The 10,654-nt window shown below is 32.9% G+C and overlaps 1 protein-coding gene across 4 annotated transcripts in view; it reads left to right on the top strand.

The window, feature by feature from the left end:
• LOC126696965 ((+)-neomenthol dehydrogenase-like) overlaps positions 1-10,654 on the top strand; it is a 33,067-nt gene that overhangs the window by 19,545 nt on the left and 2,868 nt on the right. The window contains exon 1 of one of the 4 annotated variants that reach the window (XM_050393744.1): positions 10,439-10,592. The exons of the other annotated variants lie outside the window; for them this stretch is intronic. Coding sequence (XP_050249701.1) covers positions 10,573-10,592 — 20 coding nt within the window. The 5' untranslated portion in view covers positions 10,439-10,572. Of the gene's footprint in view, positions 1-10,438; positions 10,593-10,654 lie in introns of those variants that run through there. 4 annotated transcript variants of the gene reach the window in all.

Raw genomic sequence — 10,654 nt, 5'->3', positions numbered from 1 at the left:
CCTCTATTGTCACTACATTACATTAGATTCATGCATTCCATCACAAGAGAAGACAAACCCATATCCACATAGATACAAGTTGCTGTTTCTCAAAAAAAAAAAAAAAAAAAAAAAAAACTATAGATACAAGTTGTTACTAGAGATTAAAAAAATTATATTTTAGTCAAATTCTACCATAATATCACAATATCCTAGTGCACACAACAACTTCAGCCCGTGTCTGATAGCCCAAAACTCAGCCAAACAGTAAGATGTTGCTGTGTGACTAAAGTCAGTAGCTAACGTCAAACACTATGTTGCTCTGTGATTAAAGTCAAAAGCTAAACTTGACTCCTTAGTCCTTCCTGTCAAAATCTAACGAAAATCCACTTCATTTTGCGGTTCTCTTACTTCTAAGAAAGTCCCCACTTCATCTTCAATGGCAGAAGCACCAAAGAGGTATTTGCCGCTTCTTTTTTCATTGAGTTTGTACACTTCCCAACACAACACAGCCTCTAAAGTCTAGCCAAACCACATAGTATTTATATTACAGAATAACACCTGTAGTTTTTGTAAACAGGAGTAAACAGGGGGATTGGGTTTGATACATGTAGGCAATTGGCTTTTCTTTTCTTTTTTTGAGATCCAAACGATAGAATTGCATTAATATGGTAAAGAAATACATACAAAGGTGGGCCCAGGGAGGTGCCCAAAACAGAAATGGCTACAGTAGATTATGGAAACATATCACATGCAAACACAGTGAAACAAAACGTAGAAGCCTAGTCTTGTCCCTGAGTATCCATGAACCTTTGATACTCTTCAAGCAGTCCACACGCCATGTCTGCTATCACTTTTGGGTGAGTTTGGTAGTGTTGGAAATAAAATTTGTTCCTCGCGGCCCATATCGCCCATGCTGTGACCGCCCATTTCTCCAACTCCTGCTGACTGACCATGTGGTTTTTCATCAGCTTGATGTCACTGACCCTGCTAGTATTGCTAGGGCCGGCCCAAGGCCTAGGCAAGTTAGGCCCGGGCCTAAGGCCCACCCAAAAAAAATTCCCTTTAGAAAAGAAAGCCCCCCTTCCAATAATTAAAGACCAAAATTTTTATAAACTTATATATATTTTTCAAGGTTTTCCAATTTGTTATTAGTGATGTTAAGGATGTTATAAATTTTATTATTGACTTACAAATTGCCATGTTACTAATAAAAAAAAAAAGTTATTTAAACATTCACTAATTAGATTGATAAATTTCATCAATGAGAATCGATGTCACATCATATCGTGAACATTTTATAGTGCGTTAAGCGTATTTTTCGTTTTCATTTCTATTAAGACTCTCAATGTTTGAGACCAATGAACCTTAACCCAATTGAAACTCTAAAATGTTTCAAAAAAATGTTGCAATGTGTTAAATCATCAATTATAGATTAATCTCTCCTAATAATTTGAGACTTTAATTTTTGTAAATTAATATCCTACAAAACCGCATATCAAATAATATATATCCTCCTCTCTTAAAAACAAGATATAGAATTAAAAATTAGATTTTAACTTTACTTAACTATGTATTGTTGTATATCTAAAATAACCTTTTTTTTTTAATCGTATTATATTTTTATTTCTTTTTATTAATATTTATGGTTCAACTATGATATTCAATTCTCTATATGAAATTGTAAGGTCACATTTTTCAGCCCAGACCTAAGATGCATGGGACCTTAGACCAGTGAGCCCGGTACAATGAATTTGTAGAGAGTGGGCCAAAGAGCTAGGTTTTAGTGTATGGACAACGGTTAACACGGTGTTTTTCACAATCAAGCTGAGATGAACTAAGTTTACCAGAGAGGATTGGTCCTTGACACGATCCGAGGAGCTTTTTCTGATGGCTCTCTGGTGTGTTAGGGGTTTCAGCCCCCTCTTTTGTCTCCCTCCACTCCCTTTTTATAATAGTTTCATTCCTCCTGAATGGAGTTCCTAGGGTAGGTACTTGTCCCATCAGCCCTCCCCTCCAGTTGTTGGGAGTGGTTATAAAGGCAGTAAAGCATGGCTATGTCAGGCACAAGGCACTGAATGAAATTATGGCAGCTTTTCCCTCTGACATTTCCATTTTCTCTGTTATCATTTTTTGCTTTAGTACTTTTTCTAGTCCTTAGAATGACCTGGAGTGTCACTACCAGTGGTAGGTTCCTCCCTTTGTCCTCGGCTACATCCATGCCGAGGAGGGTTCTTCCCATGGCCGAGGAGGGGTTTTTCCTTGGACTGGGCTCTTGGCCCAATGTAAACATTAACATGGACCTCCTGGTCTTTTACCCCCCACAGAAATGAACGTTAATTTAGTTTGTATTATTCATGAAATTATGTATTTAATGTATCAAATTAACCTAAATTTGATTAGTATTAAATAATTTTGTTTAATTAATATTTATAATTTAAAAACCCCACATAAATTTTTCGCCCTAAGCCCTAAATAATGTTGGGCCATCCCTAAGTATTGCTTCCCTAACAGGTTTCATCAAAGCAACCTTTGGTAGAGGAGTTTGAGTAATTCTGTTTGGGTGATTTTAATATACATGTAGATGAAAAAGTGTGTGGAAAAATGTGTAATTTTGTTTAAAATGCTCAAAAGTGTATTCAAACTAAGCTAACCAAACACCCCTTGATATCTTGGTATCATCGTAATTCGTTTCTTGGAATATTTTTTGTTTATTGGTTTGTGTTAAGACTTCTTATTTTTTTAACTTATATAGCTACCATGACATGACAGCCAGAGCATTATGTTGCCTTATTTAATTTGTATATGTACTATCAACTCCTAAATCCCAGTTGCAGGAGGTGGTATATGCTACTTATGTTATATGTATCCTCCCCCTCACATGAGGGTGGACCCCATACTCACATGGGGGTGAATACATGCAACAAAAACAGCATGTATTTTCTCCAGTTGAAGTGGTATATGCTGTTTCTGTTGCATTTATCCTCCCCATCATATGGAAGTGGACCAAAGTACAACAGAACCAAAGTACTCTTACTTTTCATATGTGTAGAGAACATAAGGATTTTGAGCCATTCTGGCTTCAAACAAGTTCCAAAATTTTATTATTGAATTATCAATCCTAGAAATAAAGCAGTTTAGGAATTAAACCTGTAAGAATAACAATATAACATATTTGCTTTTTTCCAAAATATTAATGGAAAAATTGCTTGATTTTAAAGTTTAAGAAGGAATTGTGAACTACCCCAAACAAAAAGGATGAAAAATGTTTTAATCCTAAGTATTTTTTTTTCTTTCATATAAAACTGTGTTTTCACGTAAAATGGTGCATAAATATAAAAATAAAATAAAAAATACAAAAAGTATACTCAAGAGAATTGTATGTGAAGCAGTGAATTTTGGCTCAATAAAATTAACTAAACCAAAAAAAAAAAAAAAAAAAAAATCTAGAAACACAATAGAATGGTACAATATTTTCATAATGTCTTTATAATTTTGTTTTAACTTGTAAAGAATTGACACTTTAGCAGTTGTGAATATATTATGACGACAACAAAATGTCTTAACATTTTCACAAGAGAAATACTATATTTACAATATTTTCGCAACAAACCATAAGCTGTAGGTTGTTATAAGTTGTAATTGTTAAGTAAAAAAGCGATTTCATTAGTAAGTTCAAATTAGAATTAATAATAATTTACAACAAATGATTTGTTATAAAGTGTTGTGAAAAATGTTGTGGATGTAGACATAGCATGATGAGATGGAAAAAAAAAAATTATCAAACTTAAATTTACCACAAATGTTGTGTTGTGAGAAATGTTTGAAAGTGAAATTTTTTATGCATGTGGTAGTTATTATGGCATGATGAGATGAAAAAAAAAAAAAAAAAAGAAAAAGAAAAAGAAAGAGGATGACATTGATATTTCAGGTTCCAAAGTTTTGCGTGAGTGCAGGGAAGTAAGTGACAAAAAAAAAAAAAAAAAAAAAAAAAAAAAAAAAAAAAAAAAAAAAAACCTAAGGTGGTAGCTAAATGGCGAAGGATATTAAATAAAGTAATGAAAGAAACAAGATTCCCCAGATGGGGAGATGAATGGCGTGTCCCCACTCTTCTAGTACTGTTTGCTTTTTCATATGGAAATCTCCCTCCCTCTCTAGAGGCTGTATGCGAGGGAGATTCCCCAGGTTGTTCTGGTCCGTAGCTTTAATAGAACTGCAGTTTATCAATATACATACATACATACATACATACATATATATATATATATATATATCTATTTTCTATATAAGTTAATCAATATTCTTAGATTGTTATTGGAAACCTCAAAAAATTTTCTCTGAAGGCAAGGGCGAGATGACTTTGAGAAAGAGTGACTTAACTGTAACTTCAGGATTAGACATTATCTTGTTATAACTCTCGTTGATCATTGTTGTAGTTAATTCCTAACAAACTTAAAAGTAAGAAGGAATCTTAAGCCAAATCATTATTAGCCAAAGCCCTCTTGCATAATTAAAGTAAATAACCTATTAGGTTGCGGGTTCAAGTCTAGAAATCAATCTCTCCAATAAAAATTAGGACTAAGGTTATCTACCAATCACCTCTCTAGACTCCAGAAAAAAGGGATTTTGTGCATAAAGTATGACTTTTTTATGATATTGGTCATGTTCTAGAAAGAAAACCCATATAGAACCAAAGTTAGTGTATTGTGTCTGGTAGCTGATTAGCTTTTTCGAATTCCTTGTTGCACTCCCTATGAAATCTTGCAATGTTTGGCCACAAAATTATGGATGTTTTTTCCATAAGTATAGTGTGTTTGGGTCTTCAGACTGGGATTGGGAAGCTAACTAAGTACTGTTGTTAAGCAACCTGTCTCTGCCTACCATTTTCTTTGTACAATTGGCTTGGAAGAGAATGAATTTTCTTATTGATGCAGGAAGGTGCCAATGTGGATTGGAGTAAAATAGTGACCGACACTTATGAGTTAGCTGAAGAGTGCCTGAAAACAAACTACTATGGCGCCAAGGGAATGATTGAAGCACTTCTTCCAATCCTCCAGTTGTCCAATTCACCAAGGATTGTTAATGTTTCCTCTTCCATGGGACGCTTAAAGGTATAAAACTAAATATAAAATTTCTGGAACCCTTATTAGAACTTAGAATTAATTATTTACAAGTTTTCATTTGGTTTTGAAATTTATTACAAGCAAATGTCCTGGAACGAGTCAACACTAATTCCCAAGCAATCAAAAGTAGATGGTTCAACTTATAACTGGCTTAAGAAATAGATCCATGTATCATTATTTGTTTCAGTGCCACTTGAAACTTCACCAATTTGATTCCCATCTAAGTGTTATGTAATTTTTTTTTTTTAATGGACTGGATACTTGTGTGCTTATGCCATTTGTGGTTTGAGGTAGTTTCATTTCACGATCTAAAAAGTTGAACTTTGCCTTCCTGAGGTTATCTTCGTTGTGCTTCCATAACACATTTCCATCCCAACAGTTAAAAAGTCGAAATAAATCGCATTCTCCCTCTCTCTCTCTCTCTCTCTCTCAACACACGCACACTTTCTGCCATCAAACTCAAATGGCTACCACTCTGGAACCCAATGGCTGCCACTCTGTTTCTTTGTTGCTAATTAATCACTATTACTGTTTTTTAAGGAAGTTACTTCCTTTCTTTCTTACAAATTGATGGGACTATAAGAAGCACTCCTCTTATTTACTTTCTAAAAGAGGTGTAGAGTCTCTTTTCTTCTTCTTCTTTTTTTCAAATTAAACTGCAATTCATTTTCCCATTAATCAAATTAAAATGAGTTTTCTTCTTCTGCTGTTTCAGCATATACCAAATGAATGGGCTAAAGAAGTGTTAGGTAGTGCTGAAAGCCTTACAGAAGAAAGAGTTGATGAGGTATGGAATGAACATCTAAAAGATTTTAAAGAGGGTTCCTTGGAAACCAAAGGCTGGCCTAGATATTCGTCTGCCTATATAATTTCAAAAGCAGCTATGAATGCCTACACAAGGATTGTGGCCAAAAAGTTCCCATCTTTCCAAGTCAATTGCGTCTGCCCTGGCTATGTCAAGACAGATATAAACTACAACAATGGCTACTTGACAACTGATGAAGGTGCTGAAAGTGTTGTAAAGTTAGCGCTCCTGCCCAACGATGGTCCTTCTGGCCTCTTCTTTTTTCGGAATGAAGTGACAACTTTTGATTAAGAATTTTCATTTCTACCACTTCTCAAAGATATAAATACTAATAAATCTGTACTTTTCCTGGAATTGTTTACTTTCTATGCTTTGAATTTCTATTTGATAGGCTACTTGAAAGCCAATGTCTAACGTTGATGTAATAAAATGTATGCAAAGAATATGTTTTTTCACTTGGGGTATGTAATGTCAATTATATGCATTTTGTAATGAAACTTTTAAGAATCTTTTGTTTGTTGGTGTGGATGAGTGTGATTCAAACACTTTTGCTCTTTTGTTGCTTGTTCCAAATTGGTTAGGAGTGAGTTCACTTATGTGTTTATAAGTAATTGCCCATATTTTTTAATATCTTGAAATGGTGGGCTTAGGGCTTATACATATAACTAATATGAGAGAATGACTTGTCACAATGCATGTGTCATGTGTGTAAGATCCAACAAGTTTTGTTTTGGGCCTTAATTTTCTCTCTTTTTCATTCCGTTAGTGTTCATTGACCATTTGGATTAGTACATTTAAATTGCATAGTGACCATTAAACTTTGGCTCATTGGAAACGTACTAGTCTATTTTTTAATTGGCTAATATAACACACTTTTAGGCCTCTTTTTGCTCATTGAACATTTAATATGCAAAGTGACCGTTGGACTTTGGCCCATTGGGAACCCACTTATTTATTTTTTCCTTGTCTAATATAACACACTTTCACGATCAAATCTTTTAGTTTTTCAAGGGTACTTTACCGCATCATCTTGACCCTTCATTTTGAATTAAATGGTTGGTAGTATGCCATTTCATTAATTCATTAATAAAATCCTTAAAATAACAGTGCCACATTAGCAATTAAAAACCGCATCTCTTTTATTATATTCTAATTTAGTATTTTGCATATGTTATCTTCGTATAATTTTGGAAGATATTATAAAAAACCAACCAATTAAGCATTTAATATATTTAGTAAATACTTGTTTTCAATTTTTAGCTTTATTTCAAGCAAAATAGCAAGTAAACAAAGGAGATGGTGATGAAAAAAAAAAAGATGTGATTATTGTTAGCCAACTTTAAGTCGGGTTCGTCGCCATCTATTTTGATTAATGCTGAAAGTTGAACTTTTAAACCTCATCTATGTTGCTGTGCACCAATTAGTCAGACAATATCAACTATAAAAATGTCGTCAAAATTTGTGTCCTATGCTTACCAAAACGAAAGCCAAAGTAAAATTTTGCACCAATCACTCAGATAATATCAACTATAAAAAAAAGATTGGTCAAATTTTGTGTCCTAGGCTTATCTTTGAATTCCCTTATTTCAAGAGAAAAAAAAAGTGTCAAATATGTTCACAAGAGTAACTAAATGCAAGAGAAGTTATTATCATGTTTCTAAGAGAAAATGTAGGATTTAATTATTTTTTGGAAAATAAATAATGCTTCAAAGAAAGTATAGAATCATGTACATTGTTTGGAAAATATGTACATTGAATTTACATGATTATGCACATTCTTTGAAAATTTGTGTACGTTAAATGTACATAATTGTATACAATTTTGGAAAATCTATATGTGTGAAGAGTACTACTAGAAAATTGAAATCTAGAGTTGTTTGCGACTAATTTGAGCATTATGGCAAACAAGGAACCAAGCACGTTTGCGCCAAATAGTGAGTCCATTAGAGCAAGTGGCTCTGATAGCACAAGAGAACGTTCATAAGTTTCATTCTCATCGGATGCACCACCCTGTTTCGTCTCTCAGTACTATTTGTGCTTGTTAGAAACCACCAAATAAGGGGTATTTCAAAATCAATTTTGATGGAGCTCTATTCAAGGAAGAAGGAAGGGTAGGCTTGGGTGTTGTAATAGGAATTGACAAGGGTTTGGTAAATGCTACCATGGCTAAAAAATTACACTCGCACACATTGGAGAGGAAGTTGAAGCACTGGTGTGGCCAGGGGCGGCTTGATGCATTTGGGGGCCTAAGGCAAAAATTGATCATCTTAATTTAGATGCAAAATTACTACTAATTAACATGAACTACATAGAAATTTTTTTTTTTTTTTGGAATTTTTAAGACAAAAAAATTTGACAAAATTTTTCATACTTGTTGATGTGGTAGATTGATAGTGGTAAGTAAAACAGTGGTGTTAGTGGTAGATTTAGATGAAAATTAGTAAAAGTTTGCTAATTAAACTCTTATTATTATTCTTTTTTTTTTAGAAGTGCAACATTCACAATATTTTTTACAACAAATCCTAAATTTTAAACTGCTTTTTGTTTTTTATTTGAAAATATCACTATAATTATGTTTTTGCCATCAACAATAGGCTGTAATAACATGCTACTTAGCATTAGTTGTAAAAGTGTTGTGAAAAATATTGTGGACGACGTTGCATTTTTCTCTATTTTTTTATTTGTTTTTCATCTAATAAAAAAAATTATTTTACTTATTGATTATAAATAATCCTATTGGTTAAAATTTGGGGGCCTTTTTTTTACTTGGGGCCTTAGGCGGTCGCATTTCTTGCTCCACCATAGAGCCGGCCCTGGGTGTGGTTGGACACGCACTTTAATTATAGAGATTGGTGTGGATAAAGGCTGTGTTGGAAGAAGACTCAAAGTAGATTATCAAGGCTCTTCCGGTGAAGAACAATCATTTTCCTAGTATGGTCTGGTCATATTATTCAGGATGCAAAGTCTCTTGCATGCTCACTCAAGTGGTTACTAATTTACAATAAGTACTTCCATCCCATATTTGATGTTGTAGCTCATATCTTTGCAAGACAAAGAAATTCTCTTCTAGTTTAACAATCTAGATGGACAAATTAATTTCCACCAGACATTGAGAGTGTAATTCATGCTGATTCAGCAGCTTAATCATTGATAATATCTGAATTTGTCTTCTAAATTGAATGATTTTCATTCTATAACATATGAGCAATATAAGGACTTAAGGAAATTTAATTCTAAATAAAAAAAGGACTTTAGAAAATTTAATTACCGAGTAATTGATAATTATTTTTATAGGAATTGATAAATTTTTAAAATGATACTAATCGATATAGTACAATATATAAAAGCTTTAATTTGAGTAGAAAAATCTTAAGAATACCTTGAAATAAATAAATAAATACTTTCTTTAAGTAAAAAACAAATAAATACATTTTGTAGAAGGAACAAAAAAAAATAAAGACTTCGCTGGTGTCTCCCAAATACCATTGAACAATAAATTCAATTAAAAAAAAAAAAAAAAAAAGGTGTTTGGTGTGACATTCAATTTTTCCAGAACAAACCACCAAAACCAGTGCCTCCGAAATACCATCGGCCACCAAACTATTGGCCCAGTCCATAGGACAAGTGACCTAGCCATTAGATGGAGAAGGAGAGTTATTGTGTGTTTTTGTAAAATATTTTACAAAGTTTTATTGGTGAAATGTTTTAAAAAGAATTTTACAGTTAACAAAAAACATTTTCAAGTTTGACAAAATTTTATAATGAAAAAAATATGGTAAAATGCTCACATAGTAATAATTGATCATATCTCCTTGCAATAAAGTTAGGAGTACGATAAAAATTCACAACATTCATAAATTAGTCTATTACTTCATTTTTTTTTTTTTTTTGAGAAGTATTACTTCATATATGGATCCACTACAATCTGTAATTTAAATTTTTTTAAGAAACAATTTTTAATTTAATATTTTTTAATGACATAACATGCTAACTTGTGAATTTTTGTTGTTTGCATGACTCATCTCGTCATACATCAGTCATGATCCCAAACTTACGCACTCTTGCAAGGGAGGATGCTTCTGGGCAAATCTCATGGTTGTCTCTCCACTCCTTTATCACTTGGCGGTCATTTAGGGATTGAAATTTTAACATTTGTCTTATTGCTCAATGCTTTACGTTAATACATATGGCCTACTTGAAAGGGGGAAAAAAAATCTTATGGTCCATTTATTCTGGATATTGTCAAACAATGAATTAATGCACAAAATTGTCTCCAATCTTAATGTCTTTCTCACTGCTAATCGCATAACATTACTTCATATGGGCTCTAGCCCAACCATATATACAGGATATATATTATCATGCAATTAATGCCCGAAATACTGTCTCCATCCATTCCATGCAGATACATTACAGACAATTTTTTTTTTTTTTTTTTGACAAAAAATTGGAGGGGGGAAAAAATGTAAAGAAGATCCGAAGATGTTCAAAAAAGGGTTCTGGTTATTAATTACTAGGATATTAATTACCCACTCCACTTGTGGATAGATTAAAATATACTATAAAATAAGAAAGTAACGACAAAACATATTCTCCAAGTCCCAAACGGACACACATTATTTACTGTCTCATTCTCATACCAAGTCCCAGCCTCAGACATTATCAATGGCTGAAGAAATAAAGAGGTAGTCCTAAGGTCCTTCCATGGTGTCTCTATAGTCTATATACTAAATTTCCATAAAATCTT

The sequence above is a fragment of the Quercus robur genome, chromosome 8 (assembly GCF_932294415.1).
Source record: "Quercus robur chromosome 8, dhQueRobu3.1, whole genome shotgun sequence".
NCBI classification, from domain to species: Eukaryota; Viridiplantae; Streptophyta; class Magnoliopsida; order Fagales; family Fagaceae; genus Quercus; species Quercus robur.
The sequence above is the reverse complement of the archived record's forward strand: the minus strand, read 5'-3'. Positions and strand labels throughout refer to the sequence as shown.